Genomic DNA, 13,689 nt, shown 5'->3' with positions numbered 1-13,689 from the left:
TACATATCCTTAGTAAGGACCAGACACATAGACCCACATATCCTTAGTATGGATCAGATACATAGACCTACATATCCTTAGTATGGAACAGACACGTAGACCCACATATCCTTAGTATGGAACAGACACATAAACCCACATATCCTTAGTATGGATCAGACACGTAGACCCACATATCCTTAGTATGGAACAGACACATAAACCCACATATCCTTAGTATGGATCAGACACATAGACCCACATATCCTTAGTATGGATCAGACACGTAGACCCACATATCCTTAGTATGGAACAGACACATAAACCCACATATCCTTAGTATGGATCAGACACATTGACCCACATATCCTTAGTATGGATCAGACACATAGACCCACATATCCTTAGTATGGATCAGATACGTAGACCCACATAGCCTTAGTATGGATCAGACACATAGACCCACATATCTTTAACAACCTGAAGACCATTCCTCAAAATTAATAGCCAGCATGACACATACCACCTCTAAGCCTATAAGGCACACCACCACAGAACCCAATATTTTGGTCATAGAAGACTGCATTGTGGGACACACCAATGTCACAATCACCAGACTAAGGAGGAGTCATGGTCAGCTGACTGTCAGGAGCTAGGCTCTATCACATCACACACACTTTTGTCACTGAACCACATGTACCAGTACGACTTCAGTCATGGTCTATATAGGTGTAAATGTCCTGAGATGGAACTCCTTGTACTACATGAAGAAAGACATGACAGAGCACTCGGACTATGTGTCCCAGGCCAGTAGGAGTCTAGCATTGAGCAGCATTTTACCTTCCCTAAGGATAATGTCATAATGGTGTTCTTCGAACCAAGTAACATTGATTGTCAGCCTGGGAGGATATGGTGACACACCATGCTGCTTTGCCAGGTATGTTCAGTGCCTCTCCCTTCCAAGATGTCAAATACTGGCTAAAAGCTTGTCTACCCCCTACTGCCTTTTTCAGGCATTGCTAACCTGATAAACCTCCCGACATAATTAAACCAACCTGGGAAAATCTGAAGGTATTACTACTTAGTGCTAGGAGTGTAAACATGAAACTACACTCCCCGCAAGCTCTCCTGACCCTGGAGAATGCAGACATCTGTGCAGTTACTGAGACTTAGTTTAAAGGCACAGTGAACACCACAACAATGAAGAGCTACAATGCCTTTCAAACATTTGGAACAACTGCTGCACAGAAAGGAACAATAGGTGCAGGTGTATCTATTTACTTTAAAAACAAATGCGCCTTAGGGCTGGTCCATCAGTATGATGTGCTTGACCTTCCCCACATACAAATTACCTTAAACATATACTTGCAATCTATAGGTACCTTTCTGTGACCCAGGAAAACCATAATGCATACTTAAATGTATCAGAGATACACTCTAGTCAACTTAACACCATACTCATGACTTTAACTACCCCAATATAAACTGTGAAGCATACACAACCCCTAAAATGCAGGCCCAAAGATTCCTGGACTTTGTAAATGCAAACACCTTGGACCAGTTAGTCTGTACACTAACTAGGAGCAAAATCATCTTTGATCTGGTACTCACAAACATTGCAGAATATTGGACCCTCTCTAATGTAAGTTCTCACTGTTCAGGTCAGGCCATAAATCTATCTCCTTAGAAGTAAAGGTAAAATCAGGGATGCCAGCTAACCCTGGAACTTTTAAGAATTATTCTAGGTCAAATTTCCTACTAGTAAGTGACACTGGCAAAATGTAAAGACCCTCTCTCAGAACCTGAGAATGCTGCTGCCTATGTAGAATCATTCAGAGAAAGCCTGTGTAATCATATTAACAGCTGCATAGAAAAAACTTACTAACCTGGATTAAGCACAGAATCAGTTCAAAAAACAAGCCACCCTGGTGGAATCTCAGCATCAGTAGGTTGTAAAGCAAAATTAAGTAATTCATGTCAAAAATTAGGAAGTGCAATACTCAGCAAAGCAAAAAAAAAATGCCTCATTAACGTAAACAAGCAGCTCAGGGAGCTAATAAAGCCACCAAAGCCAGATGTAAGAAAAACTTACTTCCCTAGGCCTAGGAGAATCATAAAGCTTTCCTCAGCTATGTCCATAAACTCAAAGGAAATACATTGCAGTGTACTGAATTAATTGTAAATGATGGTATGTATAGGTTCATAGGTTCATAGGTTCATACTAGGCTATCTGCCCTAGGGCATTTATAAGCCTAGCCAGAGTGTGTTTGGCTTTTGCCACCCATTTTAAATGAATTTTGCTATGCCCTTTTTCGAATTTAGTATACTGTGCCTCTGTCTAACAGTGACACAGAAGTGATACCCGGGGTAAACCTACTATCTCCCATCCACTCATCAAGATTCCTCTTGAAGAGAGTCAATGAGGGACTCTGCCTAACCTGGACTGGGATTTTATTCCAGAGTGAAGGGAGCCTCTGGGTTATGAATCTGTCCCTCCAGCATGTCCTATTTATTTCAGTGCTGAGGTTCAAGCCTCTTGAGCGTGTAGCTTGATGGGATTTGGATTTTCTGTGGTGCAGCATGTCCATTAATTCCGGGTTGGACATGGCTTTATACGTCAGGCACAGATCGCCTCTGAGCAGGCGGTATGCCACTGAGTAGAGCTGGAGTTTCTTTAACCGGGCAGCATATGGCATCTGTTTGAGCCCTTTGATCCTCTTGGTGAGGTACTTTTGGGGTCTTTCCAGTTGCTGCAGGTGTCTGGTAAGGTACATCCCAAAAGGGGCAGTGTACTCAATTATGGGCCTGATGAGGGATGAGTAAAGAGGCACAATGACCTCCCCTGATCTAGATGTGAATCCCTTCATGATTAGGTGGGCTATATAAAATGTTTGTCTAACCACTTTGGCCGCGTGGTTGTCAAATGAGAGATTGCTATCAACTTGGGTCCCCAGGTCCCTAATTACTTCTGCCGTACTTAATGGATTACTACCTATGTGGTAATTTGTGGGCACTTTGTTTTTGCCAAAGGGGATGACAATACACTTTTTGGTGTTTAGCTTGAGGCCATGGCTCTGGCACCAGTTGTCTGTTTCTGTGAGGCCCATTTGGAGGATGCTTGTGTCGGCTGGAGAGTCTATTATGGCACCCAGTTTGCAGTCATCTGCGAACTTGGTCAGCCACAGTCCTTCCGTGTTAGCCTGTACCTCCGAGAAATATATACCGAACAAGAGAGGTCCCAGGACTGAGCCTTGTGGGACGCCACTTGTAACTGGTTTGGAGTCTGACATGGCTTCAGCAATTCTAACCATGTGGGTTCTGTCCTTGAGCCAGTTTGCAACCCATCTAGTGACATAGGGGTTTATATTTAAGCTGGTGAGCTTATCTATAATGCCCGAGTGGGGTATTGTATCGAAGGCTTTTGCAAGGTCCAGGTAGGCTGTGTGGACCACCTTCCCCTCGTCAATGGCCTTGGTGACTGTTTCAAAGAAATCAACCAGGTTTAAGAGGCAGGATCTGCCCTTAGCAAAGCCGAACTGGGTATGATCCAGTGTCTGTAGGTCCCCAATATCTTTATTTATGAGGTCCATGATGATCCTTTCCATAGCTTTGCAGATCAAGCTAGTCAAGCTTATGGGGCGATAGTTTCCAGGATCCGTTGAGGCACCACCTTTGTGGAGAGGGACCACTGTTGCTGTATGCCACTCTTTGGGTACATATCCTGTAGTAAGGCTGAGATTGAACAGTAGTTTTATGTTTGGGTTTAGTTCTTCTTGGAGTTCATGTAGGACACAGCCCGGGCCACCGTCTGGTCCCATTGATGCTGTGTTTTTTGCTTTGGAGAGGGCGACTCTTACCTGAGCATCTGAGATGTCAGGGGGGCAGCACTTTGCTGGGATAGATATTTGCCCTTTTGGTGGGGAAGGGGGGGAGAAGTTTGCGCTGAACCTGTCAGCTAGGATGTTGGCAATATCTGTGGGTTCGGTGTATTTTTTGTCATTTTGGACTAATTCTGAGCATATCTGGGAATTCACACCCAGGTTCCTAACATAACTAAAGAAAGCCTTGTGATTATCCTTAGTGTCCTGTGCAATTTTTCTCTCAAAGCTGGCCTTAGACGATTTTATGAGTGCCCGTAGTTTTTTGCTAATACTGATCAGAGATGCCTTCCCTTTTTTGGGATTTTTCTCTATCATGTAGTAGCTTCCTCCTTCTATTGCATAGTTTGTTCATGGCCGGGGTCCACCAGACAGGATGCTTAACTTTGGAGGATTGGGTCTTGGTTTTATTTGGGATTGCATGATCCATGCATTCCTGAAGGTGTTCATAGAATACGTTTATAAAGGATTCTGTGGTTTGGGCCGTATTTTCGACAGGCCCGGGGGTTTTGAAGGATTCCACCTCAGTTTTGAGGAGGGTGAAATTTGCTTTAGAGAAGTTTTCACTGTGATTTTCTGGGCAGGGGCAGGGGTCGGGATGTGAATATCTGGAGAGATTAGTTTATGGTCTGATCTTACCAATGAGGGATACACTTCTAGTCTGGAACATAGAGTCCCCATGTTGGTGATGATCAGGTCCAGTATGTTTTCCCCTCTTGTGGGAGTGGCAACAAGTTGTTCCATAGCATTTGAGTTTATAAATTCTAGGAACCTTCGGGCTAGGGTGTTGGAGCTAGAGTAATGCTCCCAGTCTATGTTAGGGTAGTTGAAGTCGCCCAATATAATGGTGATGGAGAGATCTTCATATTTTCCAGTGTTTTCAGGAAGGCCAAGTGGGGTTCCTGGGTTTGGGAGGGTGGTCTGTAGCAGGCTATAAATGGAAGGCAGTTTTACCCACTGTTAGTTGCACATGGATAGTCTCTGATGCTTTGTGCTCTGCCACCAACCTGGAGTTGTGGGTATCTTTGACGAATATTGATACTCCCCCTCCTTTTGTGGTTCGGTCCAAGTTTTGAGGCCGAAAAACATGGTATGAGGTATAACCTGGTAGTGCTGGGGTGCTCTCGGGAGCCTTGAACCAGGTTTCTGTTACTGCACAGATATCGATGTTCTCCATGCTAAGGAGAGTTTTGAGTGCGTGCATCTTGAGGTTTAGACTTCTGGCGTTGAGTAGCATTACTCTTAGTTTCTTATCCCTTGGGATACCTATGGAGGTGGGTTTGTCTTTTGAGCCTTGCCTAAAAAAGGCACTATGGGGGTGGCAAGAGCCTTTGCCAATATCCGAAAGCCCAGGGGTAACAGGTGCAAGCCATCCCTAGCGAAGCATCGTGGCTTGTCGAGCATGTCATCCCAGGCAGACAGGCATTGGATCCCCTTTGAATGACACCAATACTTAAGCCAAGTGTTGAAATTGATCATCTTGTCTTCCTATTGTGGCATCATTCTTGGTGAGGGTAAGATGCTACTCAAGGTCAGGGTCATACTGGCCTGGGCTACATGCTCAGAGAGCTCCTCTATGTCTCTTTTCATGTAGTCCAGGGAGGTACGTCTCAGGTCATTCACACCAGCATGGACAATGACTGAGTCATATTTGTACTTGCCTTGGAGTGACCTGAGTGCTTGTGTTATGTGGCGGATCCTAGCGCCCGACAGGCAACTCACCGTGACCTTCTCTTTGTTCAGCCTGGTGAGCGGGACGTCAGTGTGCCTGATGATAGAGTCACCTATTACAAATGTATCAGGTATGTTGTTTAGCCTTAAGGGCTGTGACTGTTCGGCACACTGGCTTTGTGAGCTATGTGTTGCACGTGTTTTGTTTTGGGGTAGCGGTTGCTTGGGTGTCTGCTTTGGAGGTCTCTGCTGCTTAGGCAGATTTTTATTTAGAGCCTCAGAGTATGTTTTTGTGTGTTTATGTGTTTGGTTTGCTGTCGTGGTAGGTCTATGTGAGACTGGAATTGTAGTGAGTGTGGTTTCCTTCTCCTCCTGACTGGTTATGCCAGTACTGAGTTGAGAGAGATTAGCCTCCAGTTTGGCTATATGGTTGCATCTCTCACATGTGTTGGAATTTGTTGGGAGGAGGAGAGGGTTGTCTGTGTACATGAGGCAGTTGTAACATTGCCTCAAGATTCCCAGATTCACCAGCTGGACTGGAGAGAAGATTGACAACTGACCTTTGGACATGCTAGAATAGTATTGGGAATTCCTTTATAATTGAAAAAAAAGGCCAATGGGGAACAAAGTACTCAAGGGGAGTTTGTGAGGGTGTAGTGCTTTTAATTTTTTAGTGCTGACTTATATAATTGCTTTAGTGAGCAAGTGACAGCCTTTAGAGTGGGAATAGGGTGTTTATTATGAGAACTAGATCAGTTCTAAGGGAAAAAGTGAAGAGCAGACTTTGTGGAGCCAAGAATGGTTTAAACCAATTAAGCGGCGCTGCCATCGCACAAAGCCGTGCTAAAGCGGGTTTTATACAGGGGGATGCCAGAAGATGTTGCAAACTACCTGGCTGACAAATTTAGCTTCAATTTTACCCTATTTTCTCTGCAGGATGCCCCTTAATAAAAAGCCACATTCATAACCCCTCTAGAGCACAAAACTATCTCCAAGGCCAAGAATAATGCATCTATGCGTCCCAGTAATATCCCAGGATGCCTCTTTGATATCATGAAACATGAACTATCAGGACCACTAGAAACACCATTTAATCACAGCCTCCAAACGGTCTTCATGCTGAACGAATGCAGGACCTCAGTGGTTATCCTTCTGCACAAGGGCAGGCCATCCACCAAACATGGGAAATTATTGACCCAGAAGCCTGACTAGCCTGATATGCAAAGCTATGGAGAGAATAATCATGGATATCCTAAAGGAAGACCTAGGTAACCTACTTGATAAAAATCAGTTTGGGTTTGTCAAAGGTAGGAGCCTACTTAACCTGGTGGACATTTTCGAGATGGTCACCAATGCAATGGACTCGGGCAAAATGGTGCATATTGCCTGTTGTGACTTGGAAAGGCATGTGAAGCAATACCCCCAGTAGGGCATTGTAGTAAAGTTCAGTAAACTAGGTATAATCCTCCTCATTACCCACTAGATAGTGAGCTGGATTACAAACTGGATCCAAGAAGTTAGAATAGGGGAGTCTTCCTCCACAAAAAGGCTGGTTAATAGAGGGGGTGCTGCAGGGCTTGGTGCTGGCTCTGCTGCTATTTGGCATCAACATTTCAGAGGTCAAGTGCCTCTGTCTGGCCAGGTTTGCATATGGTTGCAAATTGGGTGCAGTCATTGAAGCCCCCCAAGACACAAATATCCTTCAAGGATACCTGACACAGACTAATAACTGGTGTTAGACTCATGGTCTAAAATTCAATACCAAAAAGTGCATCATACTTTCCTTCAGAAAGATGGCCAGTGCAGCAAACTACTACATTGAGACTACACCCATAAGAGTAGAATCTGTAGTCAGGAATTTGGGACGTCATGTAGACAATGATTTGGCATTTGATCATCATGTGTCTATAGTAGTGAGGAACTCATTCTATGTTGCACAACCTATAAGCGGGGTTATGACAGCCAGATCCAAGCATGTTATTGCTCCATTGTAGTCTGCTCTCATAAAACCAATCATTAACTACAATGCCCCTTTCAATATGCACCTTGCCAGGCATTCCTCAGAAAAAGAAAACATGGTGTGGAAAACAAGTCCAATGTGGACTACCTAAAAGTCTTATCTTTATATGCCTGGTGTCCTGCAGACTGCCGAAAAGTGATCTATGCCTGACCTACAAAGCATCCCCTGATCCAGACCTAATGGACCTGTTGCACATCCATACAACCAGTAGCATCAAGAACACCCAATCTGGGAACCTAAACCTTGCCTGCAACATAAACAGGACATGCTGGAGGACAGGTATGTGTCTCTGATACTCCCCTTCTCTACAACAGGCTTCCCATCCATGTAAAGCAGAGTTCATCCCTGTACTTAGTCAAGTGAAGCTTGGATCAGTGGATGGGGAACCATAAATATACTTATGGTCTGGCACCTATATCTGTATTAGAATGACGAAGCTTGTAAATGCTCACCCACCCATACCCAAGTATATATGCCCCCACAAAACCCTTGGGAACCAACACCTATCAAATTTTATTGGGAAGCACGTCTGAGCATAAAAAGCCTCTTTTATTAATAGCCTAGCATTCTACTATGATACTGTGATACTAGAGAACAACAGTTTCTGTGCTAGAACAGTGTCAGCAAGTGGGTCATTAATGGTACAGCAGGGCCGTCTCTGAAGAAGTACAGTGTCAGATGTGGGTCAATATTATTACAGAATGATGATCTCTGTACAACTACAGGGTCAGTACATTGGATACTGATAGTACAGGAGTGTGATCTCTGCAAAAGTAGAGTGTCTGCATGTGTGAAACTATAGGTTCATGTATGTAGTTTCTGTAAAGCGACAGTGTTACAACACAAAGCACATTATCTGTACAAAGTGTTGGCATGTGGTATATGTGGCATAATGTTAACAGACAAAGTCATTATCAGTATGGGGACAGTATCTGTGTGTGGCATGGTGCTGCACAGGAAGGCATTATGTGCAGGAGAGCATTATCACCATGGGGACAGTGTCTGTGTGTGGCATGGTTTTGCACAGGAGGGTGTTAGTATGAGAGCAGTACAAATGTGTGGCATGGTGCTGCATGGAACGCCATTATCAGCATGGGGACAGTGTCAGTGTGTGAAATGGTGCTGCTCAAGAGGCCATTATCACCATGCGGACAGTGTCAATGTGTAGCATGGTGCTGCACAGGAGAGCATTCTCACCATGGGGACAGCATCGGTGTGTGGCATTGTACTGCACAGGAGGACATCAGCATGGAGACAGTACTGGTATGCAGCATGGTGCTGTATGAGGCCACTATAAGCATGGGGTCAGTGTCAGTGTGTGGCATTGTGCTGCACAGGAGGCCATTATTACCATGGGGACAGTGTAGGTGTGTGGCATGGTGCTGCACAGGAGGCCATTATCACCATGGAGGCAGTGTAGGTGTGTGGCATTGTGCTGCACTGGAGGCCATTATCACCATGAGGACAGTGTAGGTGTGTGGCATGGTGCTGCACAGGAGGCCATTATCACCATGGGGACAGTGGCAGTGTGTGGCATGGTGCTGCACAGGAGACCATTATCACCATGGGGACAGTGTAGGTGTGTGGCATGATGCTGCACAGGAAGCTAATAGTATGGTGACAGTGTCAATACATGGGAGCGTTAGACAAAAATACATAGGTAATACCAGAGGAGTGCTGCCATGGAACTATTGTCATAGTGGTGTAACAGCATTTTAAAAAAGCATTATGTTAGTTTGGAACAGTTTGATTATATATACAGCAATACTAAGATAGTTTCATAACTCTGCAGAAACCAGCATTATTGAAGAGATTGCCTGAGAATTTCAATTCAAACCTTGGTGTGGAAGGTGTCCATATTGTTGAAATTCCAAAAGACATGATAGTAAATATTTTGGGGTAATGTGCTCTATAAGACTATTCAAACACAAAAGCATTTGCGGTAAAGATGTCCTGTCAATATGTGATTCACTTCCAGTAGAAGCACAGTGTCACAAATGTTTGCAGCATTTATTTCCCTATGTAAATATAATGGACTAGTCTGAAATGGGAGTGGGGTGAGCAGTACCAGTTCAGAGGACAGTATCTATTCAAAAAATTGCAGTTTGATTGATTGTCTCCATATGTGGGTCTTTCTTATTCTGAAGATATTAATGACTTGGCATAGAGTGTGATTAGGAAAAAAGTTTAATGTTAGAAAATGCTGGTAGTGGATGTGTTTTATCTCATTATTTCTATCTCTTTTTCTCTTTGTTCAGCCTCGAGTGACTGAAGAAGGCGAGTATCTCCCACTGGATAACATTGACATTAATGTTGGTTTTGACAGTGGAACAGACCGTATTTTTCTAGTGTCTCCAGTTACAATCATTCATGAGATTGACGAAGACAGTCCTTTCTTTGAGCTAGGCTGCCAAGACCTGCAGACAGCAGATTTTGAGATGGTGGTCATCCTAGAAGGTATGGTAGAGGCCACAGCTATGACCACACAGTGCCGCAGCTCCTACTTGGCTGAGGAAGTCTTCTGGGGTCACCGTTTTGAGCCGGTGTTATTTGAAAGGAAGAATCATTATGAGGTAGACTATTCCCATTTTCACAAGACCTACGAAGTGCCAACAACTCCAACATGCAGCGCAAAGGAGTTGGCAGAGAGGAAATACCTTGCCAATACCCGCAGTTCTTTCTGTTATGAGAATGAAGTTGCCCTGCTGAGCCATAGTGAAGATGAGACACCTACTAAGGAGACAATCACACCAGTGTCAGAGGTACCCAGACCTGTTGAGCACCTGGAACAGAAGGCACTTACCTGACTTGCTCTAAATCCATCCAGGAGACCTGGAACTGAAAACTAGCTATGCTTCTGAGCTGGATATGGGATTAGCTCAGACAGATTGCTCCTTTAGAATATAAAAGAGAGTTGTCACAAACAGCCAGAAACCTGGCTTGACTATGATTGGGAGGAATTTTTTACCAAATGATTAAGAAATTTGTTCCTCCACTACAGATTTTGGTGGCTTCCATGACCCCATGCCTAATATCTGGTGCTTCCCAATATGTTTATTTTTCATGTTACACATGAACCTGACTCTCTCCCTTCTAAGTAAATGCATCAATTTTTCGATAATGTAGTTGTAGGTAATTGGTCACCAGTGAATCAGGGCATGGCTCTGTATATGAGTTGACAACTCAGAATTAAAAGGGTACTTTTGAAATTATTTTTTTTTTATTCTTCTATTTATTGTTTTCCAAACCGTTTGTTAAGAAAATGACCCTCTGTTTCCATTACTGAGAATGTGTAGTAATAACTTTTACTACTGAAAGACATGCTTGGAAAAAAGTACTGTCTCTTCAGGTTCCTTTAACTTAACTTAGCTCTCTACACTGCCTATAATGACTTTTGAACACTGCTGCTGTTTTGTCATGGTCTGTTGTATGAAATAAAAACCACAGATAAATGTGTTAGCTACTCAGTTACAAAACTGTAATTTGCATTCAACAGTGGTATAGTACACGTTCGTGGCATAACTGTGTGTCAACATGTTATACATGTATTTGTAAATGGGAATCGTATAGAATACAGTATGCACATGTGCAGTAAGCATTTTATTTATTTATTTATTCATTCATTCATTAAGCGTGTAAGTGGACTGATTCTTTTAGGCACATTTAAACCATAAGCAATGCTATTAATTTCAAAACACAGCATAGTAAACACAATATGCCATATACAGGAAGTAACGTCAAAAAGACAGGATCAGCTAGGTGACAGTAAGCAGCTCTGATCCAGGGCTTAAGTCACTTGAATGCTAACGCAATTGATAATTAGGGGTTTTAATGCATTTCTGTGTGACACTGCATTTCTCTTTATTGGCCAAACCCACCTTGTGTATAATTGCATTGCATAGCATACAAAACAAGTTCTATCATATATAAGTCATACTATAAGCTATACTTAACACAAACACTGGCATAACAGACAAGTAGAATATGGCATAATATATTCAAATCAATAACTGCTTCACTTTTCATAGCAAAATAAATGGAGAATTTTACATGCTGTATTTTCAGTATGGTATGCTGCACAAGAAATGCCTATTAACAAATTATCTATATGGCAAAAATGCAGTAATTACAGTGAATAACTTTACAGAGGTATAGCGTATGACATACTTCATCTATGTGCTACTTAGATCAGGACATCAGAAACAAGTTGTCTGTTCTATAACGGTATACACAAACCATTGTGTTATACCACTTTACAACATTATGATACTGAGTATGTATTCACTAGATTACATTGTGATTTTCTAGTCTGAATGATATAAAATGTAAGTAGCACACATCACTAGAGTGTCGAAATTTGTCAGTGAATACAACAAACTGAGGTGATCTCATTTGCTTTTGGAATGAAACAGCACAAGAGATTTGTCCAAAAAACAACATGCTGAGATGTGTCATGATGTATATAAAAGTATCTAATTTTACAGCACAACATGAAAATGTTTTATTGATCTGATAAAATAAACTGATATTCTCCAGTGAATGTGGAATGTTACTGCAGAACTCTGATCTGTTATCACATATAAAAATGACCTATGACTAAATTTCCAAGAAAGCAGTCTATTAAAATGGTTATCACTTCACATGGGGGTGATATTATAAATGTGTATGTGTGTATGTATAAATGTGTAGCAGTATTTGTAACTAATTAATGTGTATTACACTTACAAAAGTTCCTAATAACTATGTCTATCCTTAGTGCAGTTTTCCTAAATGAAACTTATCGTATGACTTAGAAGTGTATACCTTTTAGAGTAAGACTAACTTTTATTGATTTGAAAAAATACATAATCTTTCACTGATGAAAAATGTGTTTAAATCTTTATTATGTACACCTTTCAGTGAATGCAGAGCATTAAAATGCTGCATTACACTAAAAATGTATGTATAATTATTGTGTGAGCATGTAATAAATGTAATATGCAATCAGTCTTACAAAAATGTGAGGCAAGAACACAGAGATAGTTGGGTAAACAGTGATAAATAGATACATATAACATACCACCTCGTGCAGTTGTCAGTATATATAGTTGTAGTATTTGGTGCCTTTTCTGAATGACTGCAATGCTACTGTGTTCCCTAAAACTTGCTACTTTCTGTGTAAGATAGCTACTATTCCATAATCACCCCCGGAAACAGGACTGCTCCCAAGAGCAATACATTTATGCATATGCCATGTCTGTACATGTCATCCTAATCATTGTGTAGGTTAATAGGTTCATAGGTACTTACTAGACATGCGGTCCAGGAGACGTTTGAGGAGTCTATCCCGATTTCTAATTGCCCTAAAACCACTGTCTGGTAAAGAGATTAGCTCAGGGTTATATAGTAGGCAAATGAAAGCTAAGGCGTTCAAGCACCATTTTAAATGTTTTCAGATCCAAATCTCATGTCCCAGACTGTGAAATACTGTAAAAATACAAACTGTTACCTTGGTTCAGGGTCTTCTTCTTCTTCTTTAAACCTGTACACAGTCCTCCTAAATGAATGAAACAGGTTTTACATTTACATTCCAGCAACAGCATAACATTCATAATGACCCCAGTGTACAGTGGGTACTGGTGTATGCGGAAAGATCTCCTTCAAGTCCCATCTTTTTTTTATTAAACTTTAGAGAGATGTTTCCTACTGCCCGTCACCAAATTACTTTCATTTTTATCTTTTTTTTCCCCGAATACCTTTATTGAATTATCACTTGTGACAAAGGCAAATTTACATTCATATAAAAGTAATCAAACTATATTACCATAACAAACATTATACTTCACATATATTGATATATAACATATAACCTATGCAATATTACATAAATTATTCAATTCTTGTTTTTTTAAACAAGAAACATCTTCATTAAACCATCATTTACTACACAGGCAATCATAAATGTATACAAATGAAAAAAAAAAACACACCAACAGAATCCTAATCACGAACATTTTACATCACAAGCCATACTGACACACTCCTAGTTGCAGACATTATACATCACTTATAATCTATCCAATCTTTCTCACTCAGACATTACATAGCTCATTTAAGTCCTGCTGCCTTTAAAACCTCTTTCCTCCCCTGTGTGTATTGTTT

At 41.7% G+C, this 13,689-nt stretch overlaps 1 protein-coding gene across 1 annotated transcript in view; it reads left to right on the top strand.

The window, feature by feature from the left end:
* Positions 1–13,319, top strand: part of LOC122808679 (inward rectifier potassium channel 2-like) — a 284,410-nt gene extending 271,091 nt beyond the window's left edge. The window contains exon 3 of the mRNA XM_044079662.1: positions 9,807–13,319. Within this exon, the coding sequence (XP_043935597.1) occupies positions 9,807–10,355 (549 nt within the window). The 3' untranslated portion in view covers positions 10,356–13,319. The remainder of the gene's footprint in view (positions 1–9,806) is intronic.
* Positions 13,320–13,689: the final 370 nt, after the last annotated feature.

The sequence above is a fragment of the Protopterus annectens genome, chromosome 1.part1, assembly GCF_019279795.1.
Source record: "Protopterus annectens isolate FY-2018-M chromosome 1.part1, PAN1.0, whole genome shotgun sequence".
Lineage (NCBI taxonomy): Eukaryota > Metazoa > Chordata > Ceratodontiformes > Protopteridae > Protopterus > Protopterus annectens.
The sequence above is the reverse complement of the archived record's forward strand: the minus strand, read 5'-3'. Positions and strand labels throughout refer to the sequence as shown.